Below are 27,749 nucleotides of genomic sequence, written 5' to 3'. Positions count from 1 at the left end.
TTTAGACTAGACTGACCAAAAAAAATTATAAAATGTCATAAAATATCTAGGAGTAGTTTGTTACAACGTAAAACATGTCACTTCCTGTTGCCAGCAGGTGGCGCTATAGCGATATCTGAATATTGGCATGTAGACATATTCAGGTCAGGAGTCTTCTCAAACATGTGAAGTTTGGGGCAGATTGGACATTGTATGTCTGAGTTATAGCAACTTCCTTTCTCATGGCGAAACATCGAAATTTGTAAGGCCGCCACAGACAAGCCCTTAAACGAAACCTCAAGATCTTCGCAATTTAACATCGCAAAAGCCTTTAGATTACACTGACAAAGTTTGGTGTTGATCTGAATAAATCTCTAGGAGGAGTTCGTTAAAGTACAACCCCTGAAAATGGCAAAAATGACACAAATTTTGCAGAGAAAATTCAAAATAACCGACTTCCTGTTGGGATTCGAATTTCGTACCAAGAGACTTTTTTTGTAGGTATTGGTGTGTTACATGTGTGTACCGATTTTTGTACATGTACGTGAAACGTAGCTCGAGGCGCACTCCGTTGAAAATGTATAGGTGGCGCTATCGAGGCATTTTGCCACACCCAATGGAATATTGGCCTTCAGATGTGTTCAGGCAAGGACTCTTATCGAACATGTGAAGTTTGGGCAAGATCAGACATTTTATGCCTGAGTTACAATAACTTTTATTCCCATGGCGAGACATAGAACTTTGTGACGGCGCCATGGACACGCCCTTTAACGAAAACTCAAGATCTTCACAATTTAACATCGCACAGGCCTTTAGAATAGAGTGACTGGAAAAAAAAAAAAATATTTCATAAAATTTCTCGGGGTAGTTTGTTACAGTGTAAAATATGTCACTTCCTGTTGCCAGTAGGTGGCGCTATGACTATAACTGAATATGGGCATATCAATCTGTTCAGGTCAGTAGTCTTATCAAACATGTGAAGTTTGTGGCAGATTGGACATTGTATGTCTGAGTTATATGCAACTTCATTTTTCATGGCGAATCATCGAAATTCGTCAGGCCGCCACGGACACGCCCTTCAACGAAAACTCAAGATCTTCGCAATTTAACATCGCAAAGGCCTTTAGATTAGGCATACTAACAAAAGGTGTTGATCTGAATAAATCTCTACGAGGAGTTCGTTAAAATACAAGGCATGCAAATGACAAAAATGATGCAAAATTTGCTCATAAAATTAAAAATAGCCGACTTCCTGTTGGGTTTCGGATATTGCTCCAAGAGTCTTTTTTTGTAGGTACTGATGCTTTACATATGTGTGCCAATTTTCGTGCATGTACGTGAAACACAGCTCGAGGGCTGTTGATTTTTTTTACGATGGGTGGCGCTGTCGAGCCATTTTGCCACACCCTCTTCTGAAACCTATATCAGACGTAAATTTTCACCAGGTCTGATGCGTGTGCAAAGTTTCAGGACTTTTCGAGCATGTTTAGGCCCTCAAAAATGCGATTCAATGAACAGAAGAAGAAGAAGAAGAAGAAGAAGAAGAAGAAGAAGAAGAATTAAAGCTGCAAGCAGCGATGAACGGGCCCTCGCACCCGGGCTCACCACCACCGGGTGGCTTTTGTAAAACAGCGAACGGCGAGAAATATGCGTTTAATGTGGTAAATATAAGAGGAATATGTCAAAATCATTTATATGTGTCAATCTTCCTGCTGCCAGCTGGTGGCACTATGACTATAACTGGATTTTGTCATGTAGATTTCTTCAGTCCAGCACTTTTATCAAGCATATGAAATTTAGTGCAGATTGAACATGGAATGTTTGAGTTAGTATAAAGCATGTTGTGTCCTATTGCCAACAGGTGGCGCTATGATTAAAACTGAACATTGGCCTTTAGATATCTTCAGGCCATGACTCTTTCCAAATATTTGAAGTTTGGTGCAGATTGGATATTGCATGTTTAAGTTAGTGTAAAACAAGCCATTTTCTGTTGTCAGCAGGTGGCGCTATGATTATAGTGGAATAATGACCTTCAGATGTATTCAGGCCAAGACTCTTTTCGAACATGTGAAGTTTGGGGAAGATCGGACATCTTATGCCTGAGTTACAACAACTTCTATTCCCATGGCGAGACACCGAACTTTGTCACGGCGCCATGGCCACACCCTTTAATGAAACCTCAAGATGTTCACAATTTAACATCGCAAAGGCCTTTAGATTAGACTGACCAAAAAAAATTATAAAATGTCATAAAATTTCTAGGAGTAGTTTGTCACGGCGTAAAACATGTCACTTCCTGTTGCCAGCAGGTGGCGCTATAGCAATATCTGAATATTGGCATGTAGATATATTCAGGTCAGGAGTCTTCTCAAACATGTGAAGTTTGGGGCAGATTGGCCATTGTATGTCTGAGTTATAGCAACTTCCTTTCTCATGGCGAAACATCGAAATTTGTAAGGCCGCCACAGACATGCCCTTAAACGAAACCTCAAGATCTTCGCAATTTAACATCACCAAGGCCTTTAGATTATACTGACAAAGTTTGGTGTTGATCTGAATAAATCTCTAGGAGGAGTTCGTTAAAGTACAACCCCTGAAAATGGCCAAAACAACACAAATTTTGCAGAGAAAATTCAAAATAACTGACTTCCTTTTGGGATTCGAATTTCGTACCAAGAGACTTTTTTGTAGGTATTGGTGTGTTGTTACATGTGTGTACCGATTTTTGTACATGTACGTGAAACGTAGGCTCGAGGCGCACTCCATTGAAAATGTATAGGTGGCGCTATCTAGGCATTTTGCCACACCCAATGGAAATATTGGCCTTCAGATGTGTTCAGGCCAGGACACTTATCAAACATGTGAAGTTTGGGCAAGATCGGACATTTTATGCCTGAGTTACAATAACTTTTATTCCCATGGCGAGACATCGAACTTTGTGACCGCGCCATGGACACGCCCTTTAACGAAAACTCAAGATCTTCACAATTTAACATCGCACAGGCGTTTAGAATAGAGTGACTGAAAAAAAAAATTTATGTAATAAAATTTCTCGGGGTAGTTTGTTACAGTGTAAAATATGTCACTTCCTGTTGCCAGCAGGTGGCGCTATGACTATAACTGAATATGGGCATATCAATCTGTTCAGGTCAGGAGTCTTATCAAACATGTGAAGTTTGTGGCAGATTGGACATTGTATGTCTGAGTTATAGCAACTTCATTTTTCATGGCGAATCATTGAAATTCCTCAGCCCGCCACGGACACGCCCTTCAACGAAAACTCAAGATCTTCACAATTTAACATCGCAAAGGCCTTTAGATTAGGCATACCAAATTTGGTGTTGATCTGAAAAAATCTCTAGGAGGAGTTTGTTAAAATACAAGGCATGCAAATGACAAAAATGATGCAAAATTTGCTCATAAAATTAAAAATAACCGACTTCCTGTTGGGTTTCGGATATTGCTCCAAGAGTCTTTTTTGTAGGTACTGGTGCTTTACATATGTGTGCCAATTTTCGTGCATGTACGTGAAACACAGCTCGAGGGCTGTTGATTTTTTTACGATAGGTGGCGCTGTCGAGCCATTTTGCCACACCCTCTTCTGAAACCTATATCAGACGTAAATTTTCACCAGGTCTGATGCGTGTGCAAAGTTTCAGGACTTTTCGAGCATGTTTAGGCCCTCAAAAATGCGACCCAACAAGGATAATAATAAAAAGAAGAAGAAGAAGAAGAAGAAGAAGAATAATAATTAAAGCTGCAAGCAGCGATGAACGGGCCCTCGCACCCGGGCTTACCGCAAGCGAGTGGCTTTAGTAAAAAAGTGAACAGCGAGAAGTATGCATTTGAAGTTATAAATATAAGTGGAATATGTCAAAGTCATTTATATCCACCATGATGTGTCATATTGCCAACAGGTGGCACTATGATTATAACTGAATACTGGCCTTTAGATGTCTTCAGGACGTGACTCTTTCCAAATATTTGAAGTTTGGAGAAGATCAGACATTTTATGCCTAAATTACAACAACCTCTATTCCCATGGTGAGACATTAAAATTTGTCACAGCGCCATGGACACGCCCTTTAACAAAAACTCAAGACCTTCACAATTTAACACTGCAAAGGCCTTTAGATTAGACTGACCAAAATAAAATGTTGATGTCATTAAATTTCTAGGAGTAGTTTTGTACAACGTAAAACATGTCACTTCCTGTTGCCAGCAGGTGGCGCTATGGCTATAACTGAATATGGGCATGTAGATCTGTTCAGGTCAGTAGTCTTATCCAAGATATGAAGTTTGGGGCAGACTGGACATTGTATGTGGGAGTTATAGCAACTTCCTTTTTCATGGCGAAACATCAAAGTTTGTCAGGCCGCCATGGACATGCCTTAAATGAAAACTCAAGATCTTTGCAATTTAATATGTCAAAGGCCTTTAGATTACACTGACCAACTTTGGTGTTGATCTGAATAAATCTGTAGGAGGAGTTCGTTAAAGTACAACCCTTGAAAATGGCAAATATGACACAAATTTTTCAGATATAATTCAAAATAACTGACTTTCTGTTCACACCAAGAGACTTTTTTGTAGGTATTGGTGTGTTACATGTGTGCACTGATTTTTGTACATGTAAGTAAACCATAGCTGGAGATGCACTTTGTTGAAAGTGCATAGGTGGCGCTGTCGAGCCATTTTGTTATGCCTGATGGAATATTGGCATTCAGATGTGTTCAGGCCAAGACTCTTATCACACATGTGAAGTTTGGGGAAGATCAGACATTTCTGATTAATATGCATTTAAAGTCGTAAATATAAGTGGAATGTCAAAGTCATTTATATGTGCCAATCTTCCTGCTGGCAGCTGGTGGCGCTATCACTATAACTGGATTTTGGAATGTAGATTTCTTCAACACGTTTATCAAACATTTGAAATTTGGTGTAGATTGAACATGGTATGTTTGAGTTAGTAGAAAGCAAGATGTGTCCTATTGCCAACAGGTGGCGCTATGATTATAACTGAATACTGTCCTTTAGATGTCTTCAGGCTTCATGACTCTTTTCAAATATGTGAATTTTGCTGCAGATTAGTCACTACATTTAAGCTAGAGTAAAACAAGACATTTCCTGTCACCAGCAGGTGGCACTATGATTACAATGGACTATTGGCCTTTAGATGTGTTCAGGCTTGGACTCTTATCAAACGTGAAGTTTGACATCGGAAAGAATTGTAGATTGTTTAGTAAGTAAGTAGGTGAAGTGCTTTAAAGTTCAAAAATAGAAAGCATTTCTTCATTTTGAATGTGAGTGCTATGGAATTGCAAGGTTCTGTAAATCAAAGCTATATGTAGAAGTCATATTTGGTTACTGTTTCTAAAGTAGTGTAGGGTTGTATGTTTTAACAGGAAATGTTTAGTATGTGAAGTATCATTGTATACCCAAAATGTGTTTGACATGTAATGGCAAAGGAAATTGCAAGGAATTGATGAAGTGATAGTGAAAAGGAATTTAAGTGCTTGTGTTGTATGTGTAGAAAAGTGAAATGCAAGAATAAGCCAAATGGTTGCAAATAAAGAGAATGGCACTTTATTCTTTCAGAAAGGGACAACATGTAATGGTTATTAATAAGAACAAGTTTGACTGAAAAAAAAATAAATAATGGGATACTAAACTTGTTTTGTTTGTGCTGAAAAGTGGCAAAAATGCCAAAGGAACTGCTGAAAGTATGTAAAAAGTTTGTTTTCCTTGTTGATTAAGGTGGAGGCCATCTTGTTTGTATAGGTGGTGGACTATTTTTCCATGTTTGAGGAAAGGTTTTGTTGTCTTCAGAAAGATAATGTTGTCTGTGTGAGTAGTCCAGCGATGTAGCATGGTGTTGTATTGTTTCACTGTTGTTTTTTTTGTTGAGTCATCTGTAAGTCGTGGCAAGACAGCACTAATTGCAAAATACAGAATGTGAGGGCTTGCTTGAGAGATTGAAGTGATTAGTGCTTTCATTCGTTGGATGATCAGCGATGGAGGTGCTCCACTTGCAATGTCATTTGTTCCAATGTGGAGTAGTACCACTGCATTGTTGTTTATTGTCTCAAAGTGGTATATGTGTTGTTTAGTAGATCTCTCAAGAGTAGTGCCTGGGTGTACCCAGCATTTTGCAGCTGGTAGGTAGTCCTCAATACCTCGACACATTGAGTCTGTTAGCAAGCAGACTTGTAGTCCTGTTGGATAGAAGGAAGAAATGTGTCAGAAAATGTAAAATGAAGCAAGATTTTATTGTATATTGTTGCTAGTGTAAATATGTATTGTTTACCTTGGGGTACGTCGAAAGTTCTTTTGTTGATTGTAGATCTTTTTAATGTTTGTCCTGTAGAGAGACAGAGAAAGTTAGTGAATATAAGATGAACAGTATGTGTAAAGTTAGAGAGGCTGTATGAAATGTGGTATAGCTACGTTAAGTTACCTTGTTGGTCCATAGTTGCCTTCAGGATGCATCAGAAGAAGTATGAGCAGTGAGAAAGGTTGCCTTGTATTTAAAGTAGGTGTCAACAGTAAGGGGTGGAGTTAAGGAAAATGTGGGCAGGGTGGGGATAGTGTATCTGTGCAAGTCTTGTGTTATAACATAATGTTACTTGATGTTAGAAAAATGTTTGTGTATGCAATGTTTTAATGGTTATTAGAAGTAATTCTTAATAGTAGCTGTAGTGTATAAGGAAATAGAAAATAGTTAAAAAAAAATTTATGGATATAGAGAAAAGCAAAAATGAATTGTAGGTGTGTTGTATCTATGCTTTGGGCATATTTTTAAGAGACAACATATGGATAGGTGGAAGGCAGTGTAAATAAAGTATATGGTTAGAGATATGTCATAAGTAACTTGGGTAATAGTTGTCTAAGTAATAGAGTGTGGTAATAATATGTAACATTTATGAGTTTTAAGGGGTATTGGTAATATGGAATATTTTTGTAAAGTTTGTGAAGAAAGTACAGCAGAAAGAAGGAAGTATTTTCTTTTATGTGAATAGATGACATTAGGAAGGGATGGTGGAAAAAAATGGGTTAAAAGTCGAACAGGTAAACTGAATTGTTGTATATCTGTAAAGTTGTTTTATGAATATATTCATAAAAAAGGAAAAAAGGAAAATGCATTTTGATGAGAGTAGAATTGTGCGAAAAGTTTTATGGGACAGTGGGTTGTATCATTGTGTTTTTTTGCTGGAATGTGTGTTTTTGTATTGTATAGATTTTTGTTCAACTACATACAAAGTCAAATTATTTTTCTTCCAAATTACAGATTATTTTGAACCTGAGGGAGAGGATGGTGCTCAGACTGAGAAGCAAGGAATAGGAGAGAGTGCTGTGTTAGTGGAAGAAGAGTTGGCTGAAGTGGATTAAAGCAGCAGAAGGATTGATGTATATATTGTAACTGTTGTATATATTTTGTAAAATAAAAGTTAAAATTTTTCCCAAATAAAAGTAATTGTTATAAATATTGAGGTGTGCATAGTTGTTTTGTGATGTTTGATAATATGCTTATATCAATCTGTGCTATATTTTCAAATAAAAGCTATTTTTGTAATGTGTGAGATGCTCTCTCTCTGTGTATGTGTGTTTGTGTGTGTGTGTGTTTTAATAATTAATGTTATTGTGACGAATAAGTCTTCAAGTCTAAATATAAAAGAGATAACGTAGGAAATTTTGGGCAAACTTGGCACAGTGGTAATGTATTTTAGTTAACGGTGTTGGGTTTAAATCACATGGTGTTCATTTTTCTTTGGGTTTTTACAGTTTGTAGTAAATATATTTTATTGATCTGATCACAGAAGATCTGGGATTCAGTGTTGTCAAAAAATAAGATCATGGCTAGTATTATATAAAGATGTTCAAATGAGAACATGTCTGTCACAGATACACTGTGAAAGTTGTGTTTTTTATCATAAAATGATACATCAGGTTATATATGTGTGAAATAAAGTAATTTTTAAACAAGTAAGGACATTTTGGATGTTAAGAGAAATTAGTGCAAGAAGTGTTTGGGTACAGTCATTTTTTCTAGCAAGGTTCTTTTTTTGTCATTGTACATCAAGGTGATGTGGGTTTTGGATATTTAATTTTAGTTGTAATAAACTTAATACTTAACAAAACTTAATCAACAATATAAAAATATGTTTTATGTTTACATTAAAGAGTTTTGAAGAGATGAGTAAATGGAAATTGAGCCTATAGGAGAAAAGTCACTTAAAATTACAGGAAGAGGCTTATGAAACGTTAGATGTTTGAAAACAAAAATCAGTGAAAATATATTCCCATTGATGTATGCAACTTTTCAAGTGTTGCTTTTGGGTTATATCAATGAAGTAAATGCTTGACTTGTACCTTGAAGTAGTTCACACATCTGTAGAGAGCAGACAGATGGATAATCCTCCTAATGATTTTCTTTTGTGTATTTGAGCACTATATGTTTTTGAAGGTGAGTGGTCTGTGTTTGCTTTGTGGAAAATGTGGCTGTATCTGCATAATTACCATCTCTATAAGCACATCATGTGTGATCACTGAGTCAATGATCGCTATCAGAGTGAATGCAGTCTATTTGAATAGAGTGTGGTTACTGGCTATATAGCGTCTCTGTTTTTTTTTACCATCTATATTAAGGCCATCGGGATGTAAATTCCTGATTATAATAGCATTTATCAGTGTGAATTATACATTTCTAGCAATGTTAGGATGTACTGTAATTGGCATATATAGTTAATTCTTTTTTCTTCCTTATTTATTTTTATTAGTGAATTTATTCTTATTGTATTTTTATAGTGCTCAAACAAAGCATTAATACAATTGTCTAAAAACTATGAAGTGGTATGTTTAAATAATAAAATAGATTGTAGAACCCTTCAGTTCAATTAGTATATATTTTTTTATTGAAACTGCCATATCTGATAGGAGATAACAATAATTGCTGTGTTTTATGCTGCTCAATATGTGCCTGCTTGTCAGATAGAAGAGATAACACTCAAGATGCCCTGATCTGATGGTTTCAGCACATGTAGATTATATCATGCCATATTACTCTATTATATTAATTGGATGTATATTTTGCTTCTGTAAATATATATATATTTTTCATTTATATACTTACGTTAGTAATTCAGTTTGCACTACATGCTTTATACTTTTTAGATATTATTATTACTATCATTATTATTATTTTTCTTTCTTTTATTACATATGTACACTATTTGTAAGAAGCCCAGCTGTAATTGCTTTTGCAATACAAATTTATAGTTTTTTTTTTTTTCATGGTAATTTTGCCTATATTGCTTGACATGAACAAAAATTGTATAGCATTTATTAATGTTTATAAAATTTTAGTTTAAAATGTATTAATACCTTATTACAATGTAAAGTTGTATCTTTACATTAGTTTATGCATTGTGAATTAACGTGTACAAGGATATGAGAACAATATATGAGCAAGTTTGGCGAATGTAGCTAAAAGTAAAATTCCTAATTGTGGGTGAAATGTGCAGTTGTTAGTTGAGTTAAATTACAAGGCAGAACACGATTGTACAGCAACATATAAGTAATTAAGTTCAATGTTTTTAGAAAAAAAAAAATGAACTTTCGAAAACCCATTGTTAGTTTTAAATGAATGTAAATGAGTTGTTTCTTTATTTTTTTCTTTGAAAGAAGCTTTGGAAAAATTATTTTAATTAGTAAGGTTTAAATATACTCACAATAATATTTCCTTTAAAAAAACGGTTAGAATGAAGTGACAAACTTAAATATTTTAGTTTATAATTATATATTTTAAGTGGAATTTAAATGTAGCAGCATGATTTTTTTGTATTTATTTATTAATAGTTTATTTTTTATTTTTTTGCTATTTATAGTGTTTATTTTATTGTATTATTTTTGTATGTAATTGGGCAAAACATGGAAAGGGAAAAAGTAGGGGAAAAGTGTTGTTTCAACGTAATGTCATGTAATGTGTTGTATGGCTTTGTGGTAATTATAGTTGCAGTCAACTATTATTGTTTGTTTGATTATTTAGAACAATATTTAATACTGTGTGTAAAAATATTATATTAAATATTATTCAAAATGATTATCAGTGAACAGGAATATATTTAATTATGTCTTGGAATTTGACAAACATATTGGCAATAATAATAGGATATACAAATGTTTGTGATCTTGAAGCATTTTTGTAAGTATTGCTAAAGGAAAAGGGATAAATTGTGTCTTAACTATTTGGATAAATGTAGCATAATAGCAGGCATCTATAACATACATATAATATTTTATATTAATACAAAAGCAATGTTTAAGTAATGTTGGAGTTAAAGTTATAAATACACTATGTCTGAAATAAAAGGGGTGTGACTTTATGGGTAGGGGTGTATTTGAGGTGTGTGAGAGTATTGTAAATGGGCTTTCAGGGATAAGTTAGTCAAAGCTAAATTGGTGGTGGTGTTGTCCATTGCATTTGGTTGCAGTTAAGCGTGCATCACAGTTGTGTACAAGGTAAATATTTTGTGTAATTTTTGAATGAGTGTAAAGGATTTGTTTATTTGTTGATTTTGTAGTGAGATGCTTATGAATGCAGTATATGTGTTATTTTGTTGCAGGAAAATGGCATTTAGAAGTCCGTCCAAAATTCCATGTGTGGAAGGGGAAGAGTTTGGGATAATGAGAGACCAGTTTTGCTTATTAGCAGTAAGTATTATGCATTATATATTGTGTTAAACAAATTGGTGTAGTCTTAATGGTGGTACAAGGGTATGTATTTGGAAATGTTAAGTAAATGTTTTGTTGTTTTGTGTAGTATTCAGTGTTGGATGAGGGTGTTACGAGGCAAGGAGTTCACCGGGAGCTGACAGAGCTCGGAATAAAAGTAATGAGAAAATTTGCTGGGTTGAATGCTGAAAAAAAATATCTACGGAAAGAGTTGGCTGAGGTACGCAGGAATTTGGAGAAGTTGAAAGGAGACCTAGAAGTCACAAAGGCTGCACTGGATTTTGTAAAAGATGGTATGTAAAGATTCTTTTTGTTTATTGAAAAAGAAAGAATAATTAATATATATATATATATATATATATATATATATATATATATATATATATGATGATTTTTGTTCAACTACATGCAAACTCAAATGTTTTTTCTTCTAAATTACAGATTATTTTGACCCTGAGGGAAAGGATGGTGCTCAGACTGAGAAGCAAGGAATAGGAGAGAGTGCTGTGTTAGTGGAAGAAGAGTTGGCTGAAGTGGTTTAAAGCAGCTGAAGAATTGATGTATATACTGTAACTGTTGTATATATTTGTAAAATAGAGAACAGTTTTGTTTTTTTTTTCAAATAAAAGTAATTGTTGTAAGTGTTGAGCTGTGCATAGGTTTTTTGTGATGTTTGGCAATGTGCTTATATTAATCTGTGCTATAATTTTTTTTTGGAGTTGCTGGGTTTTCAAATAAAAGTAATTTTTGTAATGTGTCAGATGCTCTCTCTCTGTGTGTATGTTTTAATAATTAATGTTATTGTGATAAATAAGTCTTCAAGTCTTAATACAAAAGAGTTAAAGTTGAAATTTGGTAAAATTTTGGGCAAACTTGGCACAGTGGTAATAATGTATTTTAGTTTTCCATGTTGGTTTTAAATCACATGGTGTTCATTTTTCTTTGGGTTTTTACAGTTTGTAGTAAATATATTTTATTGATCTGATCACAGAAGATCTGGGATTCAGTGTTGTCAAAAAATAAGATCATGACTAGTATTATATAAAAATGTTCAAATGAGAACATGTCTGTCACAGATGCACTGTTTTTTATCATAAAATGATACATCAGGTTATATATATGTGAAATAAATAAAGTAATTTTTAAACAAGTAAGGAAATTTTGGATGTTAAGAGAAATTAGTGCATGAAGTGTTTGGGTACAATAATTTTTTTCTAGCAAGGTTCTTTTTTTGTCATTGTACATCAAGGTAATGTGGGTTTTGGATATTTAATTTTAGTTGTAATAAACTTAGTCAACAATACAAAAATATGTTTTATGTTTACAGGAAATAGTTTTGAAGAGAAGAGTAAATGGAAATTGAGCCTAAATGAGAAAAGTCACTTAAAATTAGAGGAAGAGGCTTATGAAACTTTAGATGTTTGTAAACAAAAATTTGTGAAAATATATTCCCATTGATGTATGTAACTTTTCAAGTGTTGCTTTTGGGTTATATCAATGAAGTAAAATGTCTCGTCTTTTACCTTGAAGTAGTTCACACGTCTGTAGAGAGGAGGCAGACGGATAATCCTATTACTGACTTTCTTTTGTGTATTTGAGCACTATATGTTTTTTAAGGTGAGTGGTCTGTGTTTGCTTTGTGGAAAATGTGGCTGTATCTGCATAATTACCATCTCTATAAGCGCACATCATTGTGTGATTACTGAGTCAATGATAGCTATCAGAGAGAATGCAGTGTATTTGAATAGAGTGTGGTTATTGGCTATATAGCGTCTCTGTTTTTTGTATTAAGGCCATCAGGATGTAAATCCCTGATTATAATAGCATTTATATATGTAGCATGGAAAAAAATTATGCAGTGGTATGTTTAAATAATAAAATAGTTTGTAGAACACATCAGTTCAATATATATATAGTATAAATAATTAGTAGGCCTACTTAGATATTTTATTGATTTATTGTTTGTTTTGTTTGTTTACTTGAGTGTTTGAACAGAAAAGAAGGAAAAAAGTAAAACAACAACAAAACATAAAAACACAAGGGCTTTGATGAAAGGAAGTCTCATTCCAACAGTAGACAAGTAGCATATGGTAAAAAAAAAAATAATAATAATAAAAAGAAAGAGAAACGTGTATTTTGTATTTGATGTATTTTTAGGTAAAGTTTCTCTATTAAGTAACAGAAGGCTGATGACAAAAGTTAAATAAATAAATAAAATAATAGTAGTAGTAGGAAGAGGAGGAGGAGAAATGTTTTGAGAAATGAGGGTGTGGTGGGACCACCCACATTTTGATGACGTCATGCTGCTCTTAAAAAGCAGGTTTCAGGAGTTGTGTGGCACAGTTTTACATAGGTCACCTTTGTAAAATAGAAAGTTGGCTATCTGAGACAACAGTATTGGATTATTGTTTCTGCTACTGCATCTATTTGAGACATTTCAAGGAACAGTTTCAGTACGGTAAGTGGTAAAGTGATTGTTTTAAAAATGTTAAATCCATAAGCCATGTTTTACAGTGTTGCGCTTTATAGAATATTATATACATTGTGGCTGAGTTTTTGTATGTAATGGTCAATTAGAGTGGTTAAATTAAGTATTTTTAAAACACTGGCAATTGTTCAATGACTGAGCTGTATGTATGCAATTTATGCACATAGATATGATGTAAGAGAGATTTGATTTTTGTTTTTGTATTTTTTTTTTTGTAGACAGCTTGGTTAATTCTGAGTTTTTTGTAGTTAAAGTAGTTAAACCGTTGATAGAAGTCAGAAAAAAATATGATTTACTAATGTAAAATTTTGTGCATTTTGTATGTTTTTTTTTATTTTCTTTTGCATTTAGATGTGTGTTCAAACTATGTTAAGGCTGTTGTTTGTCCTTGTTTATTTTTATTTTGATATATATTTTTTGAGTGTTATTTTTATACCTAATTACTATACCTTCTATCTTTTAAAAAATAATTAGAAGAATTTAAAGGCAAGAATAAAAGATTAATTTCACTTTATAGACTGCTTGATCAATTTTAACAGGAGTTTTTGAGACTGCTTAAACTCAAATGTTTTTGGAATTTTATGTAATATTTTTATCTATGTTTTGATATTAGTGTATAGATGATTTTAAGTCTAATGTTTGTGTTTGTTTATATTTGTAGTGATTTTTTTTTAGTGCTATTTTTTTGTTCATAGCTTAACTTTTTAATTTTTAATTTTTATTTTTTGTACCAAAATATTATTAAGAATTTATGGGCTTTTTTGCGTTATGACCAGAAAAATGTTTAATCAGATATTGAGGTTGATTGATTAATGTGGTTGACATTTAGTGTTGATTTTGATAGCATTTAAGGATGTTTCTTCCAACACATTAATATACTCGCATTTCCTGGTGAGCTTATCATTTTGGTGCTCCTTAAAATTAAGATTCATATTTTATATGCATTACAATGTCAAAAGTATAGAACTGTATAATATATAATTTATAGTGTGCAGGAATAAATGTTTATGGAACAATAATTAAGTTTTTCAAAAATGTAATTTGTGGAAGTTTTATTTTAATGTGCAATATTTATGTGCATTTACAGAAATGTTTTACAAATATCAGTGCACTTATGTTGTTTACACTTGCAAGCTGTTATGAGTAGGTAGATATGTGAAATGGTTTGTTTGGAGTGTTTGTTGTTTATATGTTGTCATTGTAAATAAACACAAATTTTAAAAACAAAAAGCACAGACAATAATCAAATATTTTATTAAAATACAATATTAATAAGCAAACATAATTAGAAAAAATAAGTTGAATCAATTATTTTGTGTTGAAAGTTTTTTTTAAAATATGTTTAATATGTAGAACATTTAAGGTACACAAAACAGAAATGATATTTTAAAGAATTAGTGTAAATAAGAAGCATTGTCAGTAATTGGTTAAGGAATTGCATTTTTCACGAGTTAAATAATGAACTACATAAATGTAAGTCATTAAATTGCATACAATTACTCTGAATTATAAGCAGCAGGCAGAGGCAAATATTTATATAGATATTTATTTATTTAGTGCTGTGTTAAATGACACAAATTGAATAGAATTGACTTACTAATATTACACATAATAGTAATGTGGTACAGCCCTTTGGTAGCAATGTGGAAATGTTGTGTTTGTGTTTGTAACTGAAAAAAGACAGAAAATTCATTTGATTTTTACTGCTACAAAATCATTGTGAGATTAGTAATGAAGATATAAAGAGTAAAAGGATTTGAGATTACAGGTCAAACAATCTCATGAAATGTTTTGTAAAATTACATGTTGATCTTTTTCATTAAAAGGGAATATTTTTGTTTTTGTATTATCGAGGTGTAAATATCAGCAATAAATGTTAGAGAAGCGCAAACTGAGTGGTTAATAAAACTGTAATTGTTGCCATTAACATTAGCAAGTGATGATATTGGTTATTAAGCAAATTGATTTTTATGTGTAGAGACAAAGGAACAAGCTTTGGTTTTTTGTTTGTTACTATATTGAACTAACGCAGAGGTAAGAAGCAATATATTATGTGTTTGTATTTTAGTGAATGTTTAGTCTATATATATATCTATCATTGTGGTGTAGGGTAGTACATTCTAGCAGATTGTGAGTGGGTACTTAGAAGAATAATGTTTATTTTATGACAGTTGAGGACTAATAGTTATTTTGTTGTTAATGTTTTATGTGCTTGTTTCTGAAAACTATTTATTCAAAGTGTGAGTTGAGAAAGATGTGTAAAATGTCTTTAAAAGAGAAAAATAATAATTTGCAGAAGTCATTACTATAGTGTTTTAATTGGCATAAAAGTAATTTTGGGGAATTTAATGTGTTTTTGTTGAATGAAAGTGTTAAAAGTGTGTAAGTCTATTGAAATATGTAACAAAAGTTTAGAATAAGTAAAAATAATGCAAAAGTAGTTGTTGGATGGAAGGTTTGAAATGTAATAAAAAGAGTATAATGCTATTTTTTTGAACAAATAATGTATGTGATAGTTTGTAATGTTAAGTTCAGTGTTGGAAAAAATGGTGTTAAGGAAAAATGAGCTAAAGCAATAGATCTAATAATTATTTAGTTAAACGTTCATTTTATTGTTCAATGCATATAAAATGGCAAACTTTCCTGAATTAATTTTTGTGTGAAAAACATGATGATTTTCCTAAAAACAAATTTTTAGGGTCTAGTAGGTCATGAAACGATTTGGATTAGGGTAATAAAATGTGTAAGTAAAAGTGTTTTTCTCATTAAAATATATAATAAATGGATGCAAAAGCAGTTGTATTGAAATGGATTGTAATGTTAAAAAATGAGAGTAAAATACTATGTTTGTAGAGTAATAATGTCTTTTATAGTTGGTAATGTTTTGTTCAGTAAATTTCATTTTGTTTAATGAATGTAAAATTTCTAAAATAAGCTTTGTTTTTTAAATTAATTTGTCTGTGGACAGCATGATGCATTTCTTGAGGCTAATTTTTAGGGTATGGTAAGTGTTTCATAGAGATGGATCAGGAAAGTGAATAGTGAAACTAAATTTAATATTTTTGTATGTGGTTGAAATATCGATTTGTATTTCACACATAAACAATAACAACAACAACAAAAATACTTCTGTTACAGTCAGACCAGTTCATAAGTGTTTATGTTAGTGTAAGTGTATTTGTCTGTTTTGTTTTGGTTATTTTTTAGAATTTCAGCTTCTCATTGCTGTGTAGTTTTAGGCTTCGTGGATGATTTGTAGATATAATTTGTTAACTAAAAAGAATGGTTTTATATGTAGTGCTTAGCACTGCGTCCATTAATTCTGTTATTGCCGTCAGTGCTGAGAGCAGCCTTGGAGAAAACTTTGCCATCTGTCTCAATTAAGGCAGATGACAAAGCACCAGATTCAAATGCTAATTTGTCGGGGTTTTGAGTTTCTTGGTTAAGTGAGTATAAAGGCGAGGTTAATTAGGAGCACTTGATAGATCAAACATTTTTATTATTGCTCAAACTTTGGGTGTGTCCAACAGATATGGACCTCAAATATCATGTTGTTTATTGAAAATAAGTACGCTGTTATTATATGAGCAATCAGACGAGCTACGTTTCACGTACATGTACAAAAGTCGGTACACACATGTAACACACCAATATCTACAAAAAAAGTCTCTTGGTATGAAATTTGAATCCCAACAGGAAGTCAGTTATTTAATAATAGTATCTGAAAATAATTGTGTAACAATGGAGATAAAGGTCATTATATTTGCATGTTGATAAGTTTTTAATTGTTTATAAAGTCTCTTACAACATTTATATTTATGTAAACATCATTTAATGGAATTTTTGTCTTTCAGAATGGTGTTTAAAAAGTATTTATGTGTTTTTCTATTTATTGTAGATGCCTCGGAAGAAGGGGTTTCGTATGCGGCGCACACAAAGATGCATCAAAAGTAAGAGCGATGCTAATGCATGTATATGTTCAGAAAAATTGCCGCTGTCTGTTGTTGCTGGGACAGATGTTAGGGCTGCCACATTAAGCGGTGATGCATTGATTGGATGTTGTGTTGTGGCTGGAATCAAACATGTTATTTCCCCTGTATGTACATGGACACAGACAGATATTGATGACATATGTGTAGAAGGGAGCAAACTAACACAAAATGTAATCATGTCACGTCAGAAAAGAGAATGTAAACAGAAAGAGTTGTGTAAGTTGATTGAACAGCACAATGTGTTTGGCAGGAAGTGGAATGTAAAAATTGGTCTACCAGTATACAAAGATTTTGAACTGCTGCAAGAGGAAACCGTAATGTATGAAAAGCTCCAAGAATATTTGTTGAGGGATGGAATGTGTCTGCTAAACCTTCACAGTGCAGTTATTGTCATCATTCATCACAACAATTATTTTGCAGTGGTTGATTTCAGAACACGTGATATGTTTGGGTTGGCCTCTGATATTGGCACGCCTGTGGTTGTTTTCAACACATGTCTTAATGATCTTATGGTTCATATCAAGAATCTAAGGAAGTCTTTAGATGCACAGTGGTATGCCGTTAGTAGCATTTCTGTAAAGACATATCAACAAGATCATGCTTGTGGTAGAGAGTTTCCAGACAGCGATGTCGACATCAAAGGTGTTGATGAGTTTGGAAATATAGGCACTGAAGGTGTAGCTGAGTTTGAGGATAGTATTTCTGTCAGACACGAAAACAGTGTAAGAGGATCCTTTCATCAGGGGAATAACCAGTTTAAATACAGAGGAGTTCAATGTATGGCAATAGGTTTAGTAAGCCTAGCAAAGCATACAGTTGATAGTGTATTCTCATGGCAGACCAAAGACCTTGACAGAGTTGTTGTTTTAGGTGACGAGTTGTACACAGCCTTGCGAGACAATAATAAGATTAGACACAAATCCAATCTGTTGGCCATTCCTGATTTGCCAAAAGAATCAGTTATTGATGGAGAAAGTTTTTTGTTTGAATATGGTGACTTTGTCAGTGGTGATATAGATGTGGTTGATGGTCAATTTATTGAGAGTGGTTTTTACAGCAGTCTTTCAGCTGGACTAGAAAAAATGTTTGCACAGTATGACTTATGTCTTTTAACATTGTGTAGTAGTACATGTGCAATCATTTCTCACAATGGACAGTATGCACTGATTGACTCTCATGCACGTAATGCTCTTGGCATGGTTGATGGAAATGGAAGAAGTGTTGTTGTATATTTTTCTTCTGTAAAAGATTTGCTCAATCACATTTGCCTTTTAGCTAAAGGGCTCACTGAGAAGGAAAAACCTTTTGAAATAACTGGTATCCGTGCCACTATTACAACTGGGAAACCTACACAGCACAATGCATCAGAAATTAAAGATGAGAAGTGTACAAAGTGTTTAACATTAACAGAGAGCTGCAAAGACTCTGTCAAGACATTTGAAATTGAGTTTGATGAGGATTCTTCAAATGATCAGCCAACAAATAATGATGCAAGAAATAAGCGTAAAATTTCAGTAAGTAATTGTACTTTAAAGAAACAAAAAAGATATGATGTTACTGAAGTTATTTCAGATGTTGAATTTGTTAGTGATGTAAAAAATAACAGCATGATGTTTAGTCCTATTTGTAAACAGGTTTGTCAAACTTTGTGTACTCATTTAAATGTGGAATACGAAAAAGTTAATGTTCCAATATTGACACATGTTGGTTTGTTAGGAGTTCCATGCAAAAATGACAAAATAATGGCTGACGGAAACTGTTTCTTCCGAGCCATCTCTCAAGCTGTAAGTGGCACACAAAAGTATCATAGAAAAATACGACTTGCTGTTGTACAACATTTGGAAAATAATGCTGAAAAATATCGAAACATTTTGAGAAGAGAGTATTCCTCAGTATCAGAGTACATTAACAAGTCTAAAATGAGATATGTTAATAGCTGGGCTACTGAAGTTGAAATACAAGCAACAGCTGATTATTTAGGAATTGATGTTTTTACATTTTATGATGGTCGATGGTTAAAATACAATTGCAATGGTAAGCTTTTGTCGAAACACAGCATCTACTTAGAAAATTGTCATGAAAACCATTATGAGACTGTAGTTTGTGTAAATGAGCCTGAACGACAGAGTTGTTATGGCTACTGCAAAATCAGTAAGTCCTTTTTTGAAGGTTACAATATTAGAGAAAAGATTGACAATAAAAATAATGAACTTGAACAGCAGCATCATAGTGTGTTAAAAACAATGTACAATGACACATGTTGTGCAATGACAATGGTAAGAGATCCTGATGTTGATGTACTGGAAAATGCAGGTCAGATGACATTTATTTTGAAAGAGAAAATATGAAAATACCCAATTACCAACTATTCTTAGATACTTAAAGTAAGAAAGAAAGACAAATAAAGTTTTAAAACCCACTGTTCATGGATCTTTAGGTGCTGTTTGTAAGACAGATAAAGTTGTAAAGGATGGCAATAGTTTTTTTAGAGCAGTAGCACAAGTAATTAGCGGTTGTGAAAAAGGCTTGCTGTTGTCAAAAATATCTAAAATCAAAATAAATAAAAAATCAAATTAAAAAACAAATAAACTTATTAAGAAAACAAAATACATCAATCTCTGAATACATTTCAAAGTCACAGATGCAATATGTTGGATATTGTGCTTCAGACATAGAATTTCAAGGAACAGCAAATGCTTTAGGAGTGGATCTATATATATGTAATGAGGGAAAATGGGTAAAATATAGTTGCATGAGTACTGTGTTGGAAAGTGGTGGAATTTATTTAAAACATTGTGGGGATAATCATTTTGAGCCCGTAATGTGTGTCCATCCCTGAGATGAAGTATATGTGTAGAAAGAATTCAAAAAGACAGACAGCCTGAATGACAGTATACATGTAAAAGGAATTCCAAAAAGCAGATAGAGATGACTGCAAATCTGTCTACTTCAAAAAACAATTATTGTTTTTCTAAGTATTATAAAAGCAAATTGTCCTTACAAAAAAACGTTAAATATCAGGAAAATTTGTTGTATAAGGAAAAAAAAAAAGTAATGAGCAAAAATAAGTATCAAAAAGATATGTTCTATCAGGAAAAGAAAAAGAATGTTAGCCAGTGGAAATATCAGAACGATGTAGTGTATAAAGAAATTAAAAAGTATATGACCAAAAAGAAGTATCATGAAAATGTGTTGTATAAGAATATTAAAAAAGACAAGAGCAAAAGAAAGTATCACGAAAATGTGTTGCATAAGGAAATGAAGAAAAACAAGAGCAAAAAAAAGTATCATGAAAATGTGTTGCATAAGGAAATGAAAAAAGACAAGAGCAAAAAAAAGTATCACGAAAATGTGTTGCATAAGGAAATGAAAAAAGACAAGAGCAAAAAAAAAGTATCACGAAAATGTATTGTATAAGGAAATGAAAAAAGACAAGAGCAAAAAAAAAGTATCATGAAAAAAAGATAAGTATCGAATTATCACGAAAATGTGTTGCATAAGGAAATGAAAAAAGACAAGAGCAAAAAAAAGTATCACGAAAATGTGTTGCATAAGGAAATGAAAAAAGACAAGAGCAAAAAAAAGTATCACGAAAATGTGTTGCATAAGGAAATGAAAAAAGACAAGAGCAAAAAAAGGTATCACGAAAATGTGTTGCATAAGGAAATGAAAAAAGACAAGAGCAAAACAAAGTATCGCAAAAACGTGTCGCATAAGGAAAAAGTAAAGGACATGAGCAAAAGAAAGTATCACGAAAACATGTCGCATAAGGAAAAAGTAAAGGACATGAGCAAAAGAAAGTATCGAGATAACCTGTTACATAAGAAAACGGTAAAGGACATGAGCAAAAGAAAGTATCGAGATAACCTGTTACATAAGAAAAAGGTAAAGGACATGAGCAAAAGAAAGTATCAGCAAAATGTGTTACACAGGAAAAAAGTAAAGGAAATGAGTAAAAGGAAATACAGGTTAAATCAGTTGCATAAGCAGAATGTAAAGGTTATTAGTACAATAAACAAAAAAAAAAACAAAAACCATAACAAAAGAACGAAATAAAGCATAAAATAAAAAAAAAATAAAACGAATTAACATAAAAGCAGAACAGTTTGAATTTGTTATGCAGCGTTTTTTGGATTTGGTAAAAGATGGGCCAGATTTTGTGTGTTGTGTTTGCCAAAGATTGTTATTCCAACATCAGGTTTTAAGTTGTAATAGATATTATTATAGCACAAAAACAATAGGTTCAATTTTTGAAAAATGTGTAAGTGAGAAATATTTACACAAATGTGATACGACCTGTGTAATGCCATGTCAGTGGCTGGATACACCCAGGAGCAAGCTGTGGATTTGTTATACATGCCATTATAAGATTAACAAAGGTGAAATACCACCTGAGTGTGCATCAAATAATTTGAGAGTTCATCCCATTCCACCAGAATTGTCATGTTTGAATAGTATAGAGCAACATTTGATTGCATTACATATACCATTTATGAAAATGTTAGCACTACCTAAAGGGGGGCAAAATGGAGTACATGGACCTCTAACATGCGTACCAGCAAATATTGTGCAAACTTCTAATTTATTGCCTCTTTCTAGCATGGAAGGATCTTTGTTGCCTGTAAAACTGAAGCGTAAGTTAACTTATAAAGGCCATTATAAATATCAGTTTGTTGACACTATGCACATAAGAAAAGCATTAAAATGTTTAAAACAGATAAATGTGCATTACAGGGATGTAGACTTTAATGAAGTTTGGCTAAATGAGTTTTGTAGAGAACAAGATAATGAAGTTTTAGAAAAGGAAAGAGATGGACATGCAGAAGGTAAAGAAACATCTATAGATGTTGGTGAAGATGAGCTTTTGCATGACAGACAACAACACTGCATGTTTCAGGACACATGTCTCATGCCTGTTGACATTGGTCAGGAAGCACTAGATCAGTATTTTGATGGTATAATGAATCTGGCACCAGCAGAAGGGAATAATCCAGTCAAATTGCTTTCTGATTTTGCAAATGAAGCAAAATGCTTCCCAGTGTTATTTCCACAGGGATGTAATACATACCATGAAAAGCGAGACAACCGTTTGACATTGTCAAGGTATTTTAATAACCGAATTTTACATGCTGATGGTAGGTTTGCACAAAATGTAGAATATATATTTTTTGCTCAGTACATGTCTGAAATTGAACAAGTTGTGTCAAATGTATCGATTGCATTGCGTAAAGGAAAAAGTGGCTGTATGTCTCAAAAAGTTAATAATAATGTTTTGAACAATGAAGAGTCTTTAAAGAAACTGCTGGAATTTGATGACGGATTTCGATTCCTTAAACCTATTCGCGGTACCCCAGCTTTTTGGCAGTCAGCACAACGTGACCTACTTGCTTGTGTTCGTCAGTTTGGTATTCCTACTTGGTTTTGTTCATTTTCATCAGCAGACATGCGCTGGAACAATCTTCTTTTTAGCATTTTGAAACAGGAGGGAAGAACACAAACGGTTGAAGAATTACAGTGGGCAGACAGGTGTGAGCTTCTGCGCCGCAACCCTGTCACTGCGGCAAGAATGTTTGATTTTCGTTGGCATTGTTTTTTAAGGGAGGTACTTATGTCTTCATCCCATCCAATAGGTAAAATTAAGGATTATTTTTACCGTGTTGAATTTCAGCAGCGTGGTTCACCTCATGTCCATTGCCTGTTTTGGATTGAGAATGCCCCAATAATTGATAAAAACACAGATGAAGAGGTAATTCAGTTTATTGATAAATATGTAACATGTGAATTACCATCACAGGATGATTCATTGTTGGACACTGTTACATCTGTGCAGCAGCATTCAAAACGACATTCCAAAACTTGTAAAAAGAAAAAAACTGTTTGCCGTTTTAATTTTCCCAGGCCAGTATCTACTCAAACATTTATATGTCATGGAAAAAATGACACAATAAAACCGTGTAAGTGTCAGGGAGATAATATTGATAATGTAACTAAAGAATGTGCATGTCTAAATCAAGGTCTGACAGATTTTAAAATGAACACAGAAAAAGCAGGTGACATTTTGTCATCCATAAAAAAGTCTCTTTCAGATGAAAATTGCAATTATAACAGTGTGGAACATTTGTTTAAACATTTAGGTATAAATCAATCAATTTTTGAGCTTGCATATAAATCCTTTACTCGAAATACACAAGTTGTCCTGAAAAGACAGATCAATGAGGTTTGGGTCAATCAATATAGCAAACCACTGTTGAAATGTTGGAATGCAAATTTAGATATCCAGTATGTTGTTGATGCATATGCATGTGTGGTCTATATAATTTCTTATATATCAAAGTCAGAAAGGGAGATAGGATTGTTGTTAAGTAATGCACAAAGAGAAGCACGTAAAGAGGGAAACATTAGTGCAAAAGATGCACTGAAAAACCTTGGCAGTGTTTATTTGCATAACAGAGATGTATGTGCTCAAGAATCTGTGTATAGATTAACAAATATGCATCTAAAGGAGTGTTCGAGGAAAGTTGTGTTCGTACCAACAGGAGACAATGTCATTAAAATGAGTCTACCTTTAAATGTATTGAGGCAAAAAGCAAAATCAAACAACTTAACGACAGAAGACATGTGGATGACTAGTATTGTAGATCGTTATAAGAACAGACCAAATGATTTGAGCGATTTGTGTATGGCAACATTTGCATCAGAATATCGTATTTTGAGTAAAAATGAAAAATCTCAGAATCCTCTTCAATTAAATAATGGTTGTGGCTTTATCACAAAAAGAACACGAACAAAACCAGCAGTTGTCCGTTATGTGCGCTTTTCTGAGGAAAAAAATCCAGAACAATTTTATCAAAGTATTCTGCAGTTGTTTTTACCATACCATGTAGATATGCAGCTAAAACCTCCTAATTGTGAAACATTTGAACAGTTCTACAAAAATGGTCATGTAACATTTAGTGATGGCTCTAGATATTCAGTCAAGTCAGTTGTTGATTTAAATAGAAAGAAGTTTGAAATGGAGGCAGATGAATTCGATAATATCCAAGATGCAATTGACAATAATAGTCCAATAGAAGATGGCTGGTGTGACCTGTGTCCGGAGCAGGAGTTAGAGCGTTTAATTTGTGCAGAGCAAATGAAAGACAAAAAACAGCAAGTGGAAGAACAAGAAAAAAATATTCCAGATTTAACAACAAGTAATGAAAAAGTTGCACATTTGGAAAAGAAAAATAATATAATGTGTAGAAGTGATGGTTTGGCCTTAATTAGATCTTTGAATGATACACAGTTATCTATTTTTTATCAGATTCGTCAATGGTGCTTAGATAAGATAATAGGGAAAAACCCAAATCCGTTACATATATTTATTACTGGTGGTGCAGGGACAGGAAAAAGCCATTTAATAAAAGCTATACAATACGAAGCAATGAGGTTGCTATCAACAGTGTGTCGTCATCCTGACAATACTTGTGTTTTGCTAGCTGCTCCTACAGGAATCGCAGCATATAATCTGAATTCAAGAACTCTCCATAACACACTCAGCATTGGAAAAGATGTTCGCTTACCATACACACCTTTGAGTGAAGAAAAGCTCAATTGTTTGCGTGCCAAATATAGTGATCTGCAAATTTTGATAATTGATGAAATATCCATGGTTGATCACAATCTATTAGCGTACATTCATGGTAGGCTAAGACAGATTAAGCAAACTGGTGACTTTTCTCCCTTTGGAAATGTAAGTATAATTGCTGTTGGAGATTTCTTTCAGTTGCCTCCAGTTAAAGGGAAACCCCTGTATATTGATGACATACTAGGTATTAACCTATGGTCTACTCTGTTTTCAGTTGTAGAATTAAAAACAATAGTTAGGCAAAAAGATAATATGTTTGCAGAGTTACTAAATAGATTACGAATTCGCACAAAAAAGACTCCAATGTTAAACTGTGACATTGATTTATTAAAAAAATGTGAAACCGGTGAAGTCAGCCCAGCTTTACATATATTTCCCACTAACAGACAAGTAAATGAGCATAATGTGCAGCAACTATTTAAAACTTGCCCTGAATATGTTGAGATAGATGCTCAAGATTTTATAAATAACAATAAAACCGGAAAACTTGAACTGAAAAGTGGTCATCATGCAAAAACATATAATACTTGTCTAGATGAAACACTGCTCTTAGGGAAAGGTGCTCGTGTAATGTTGTGTAAAAATGTAGATGTAATTGATGGTCTGGTTAATGGTGTGTGTGGCACAGTAACAGACATAGTTTTTCTTAACAGTGAACACAAGTTCCCTCAAACAGTGTATGTCAAATTTGATGACAATCAAGTTGGTGTACAAAGGAGAAAATGTAGTGCATATGCTTCAGCAGCTGAAATGGGTTCTACAGGTATCAAACCGGAAGAGGAAAGAGTGCATAGTAAAGGGGGATTGCGACGACAATTTCCACTAAAACTTGCTTGGGCTTGTACAGTACATAAAGTACAAGGAATTACTGTTGATAAAGCTGTAGTGTCCCTTAAAAAGATATTTGCACCTGGACAGGCATATGTGGCTTTAAGTCGCGTTAGAAGTTTGTCTGGTTTGATTATTCAAGATTTTGAGGAGAAAGCTATATATTGTAAAGACAGCATTAAGGATGCAATTCAAACCATGCCTAGATTTTCTGTTAGAAATATACCATACCACAAATTGAAAACACAAACATTCAGTGTATTTTTGATGAATGTGCAAAATTTAACACACCATTTAACAGATTTGGTTTTGCATACTGACTATTTGGAACCTAACTGCATTGCTGTTACTGAAACATGGCTACCTGCAGATATCTCATTAGAAACTATACATATTGATGGATACAGTTTTCATAGTCAACCACGAAGTTTATCTTACAGTACTAGTAACCCAACATTAACTGAACTACAAGCTCAACAACATGGTGGTGTTGGCATGTATACCTCAAACAGTTTGGCATATAATGTTGTCCAGGTACCAAATGTCAATTTAGAATGTTTAGTTTGCAACTACACAGCACACAATATACTAATAGCAGTTATTTATCGGCCACCTTCATATCCTATTTCTTTGTTTAAAGGAAATCTAAACAAATTGTTTAATTTTCTAGAACCCCTAAGTAATACAATTGCTGTCATTGGAGATTTCAATGATAATATTTTAAACTCTTCAACAATCTGCAAGTTTATAACAAACAGAGGGTTTGTTTAACATGTCACACAAACCACAACAGAAAAGGGCACATTAATTGATCATGTATATGTAAAAACAACACATTATACCATAAAATCAAAAGTGTTTCCAACGTATTTCATCGACCATAAGGGTATTTTTTGTTCTTTTACATGTAATACTATTAACACTAATGAGGAGGCATCTGGCCAGTTGTAGGTTGTAACTGTGGCTGTAACTATTCAGCTTTGTTTGGCAAATGAGTTAGAGATTCAATGAGAATCCTTGTGGATACTTTATCTCTACTGAGCCAAATATTGCTGTATTGCAGTGAGTGTTCACTGCAAGTTAGATATTCAAGTGTAACATATTAAAAAAAAATTGCTTGACAAAGTAAATGGAAAGAGAATTTACATCCTTGTAGCACAACTGTGACTTTCAAAATAATGGTTTCTTTTCCTGCATTGCAACAACATTTACATTTTTAATTTGTAATCATATTTGATTTATCATAATTAATTTACATTTGCACTTATAATAGCATAGTTATATACAGTAGGTAAACAAAATATATCAGTAATTATATGATTGACAGAAATTAATTTGTTGTACCAGTGTTCCTATTTTAAACTCTTCAACAATCTGCAAGTTTATAACAAACAAAGGGTTTGTTCAACATGTCACACAAACCACAACAGAAAAGGGCACATTAATTGATCATGTATATGTAAAAACAACACATTATACCATAAAATCAACAGTGATTCCAACGTATTTCAGCGACCATGGGGGTATTTTTTGTTCTTTTACATGCAATACTATTAACACTAATGAGGAGGCCCAGTTGTAGGTTGTAACTGTGGTTGTAACTGTTCAGCTTTGTTTGGCAAATGAGTTAGAGATTCAATGAGAATCCTTGTGGATACTTTATCTCTACTGAGCCAAATATTGCTGTATTGCCATGAATGTTCTAGGAGTAGTTCTAGGAGTAGTTCTAGGAAAATTTCTAGGAGTAGTTTGTTACGGCGTAAAACATGTCACTTTCTGTTGCCAACAGGTGGCGCTATAGCGATATCTGAATATTGGCATGTAGATATATTCAGGTCAGGAGTCTTCTCAAACATGTGAAGTTTGGGGCAGATTGGACATTGTATGTCTGAGTTATAACAACTTCCTTTTTCATGGCGAAACATCGAAATTTGTATGGCCGCCACGGACACGCCCTTAAACGAAACCTCAAGATCTTCGCAATTTAACATCGCAAAGGCCTTTAGATTACACTGACAAAGTTTGGTGTTGATCTGAATAAATCTCTAGGAGGAGTTCGTTAAAGTACAACCCCTGAAAATGGCAAAAACGACACAAATTTTGC

At 33.3% G+C, this 27,749-nt stretch overlaps 2 protein-coding genes and 1 long non-coding RNA gene across 3 annotated transcripts; 2 read left to right on the top strand and 1 right to left on the bottom strand.

The window, feature by feature from the left end:
* Positions 1-5,373: 5,373 nt before the first annotated feature.
* On the bottom strand, positions 5,374-7,040 carry LOC122140818. The gene is made up of 3 exons (XR_006157394.1): positions 6,437-7,040; positions 6,287-6,340; positions 5,374-6,194 (listed from the first exon to the last, which is right to left on the bottom strand). It is a non-coding gene; the product is annotated as an uncharacterized LOC122140818 (long non-coding RNA).
* A 5,832-nt stretch (positions 7,041-12,872) lies between these two features.
* LOC122140865 lies at positions 12,873-19,538 on the top strand. The gene is made up of 2 exons (XM_042746021.1): positions 12,873-13,168; positions 17,097-19,538. The coding sequence occupies exon 2, from the start codon at positions 17,097-17,099 to the stop codon at positions 19,536-19,538; it is 2,442 nt and encodes an 813-aa protein (XP_042601955.1). The 5' UTR covers positions 12,873-13,168.
* Positions 19,539-21,287: 1,749 nt separating this feature from the next.
* Positions 21,288-27,259, top strand: LOC122140744. Its single transcript, XM_042745547.1, has one exon. The coding sequence runs from the start codon at positions 21,308-21,310 to the stop codon at positions 26,414-26,416; it is 5,109 nt and encodes a 1,702-aa protein (XP_042601481.1). The 5' UTR covers positions 21,288-21,307; the 3' UTR covers positions 26,417-27,259.
* The last annotated feature ends 490 nt before the right edge of the window (positions 27,260-27,749 follow it).

This window comes from Cyprinus carpio, chromosome B19 (assembly GCF_018340385.1).
Source record: "Cyprinus carpio isolate SPL01 chromosome B19, ASM1834038v1, whole genome shotgun sequence".
Taxonomy (NCBI): Eukaryota; Metazoa; Chordata; class Actinopteri; order Cypriniformes; family Cyprinidae; genus Cyprinus; species Cyprinus carpio.
Note: the sequence above shows the minus strand (reverse complement) of the source record. Positions and strands in the feature narration are given on the sequence as shown.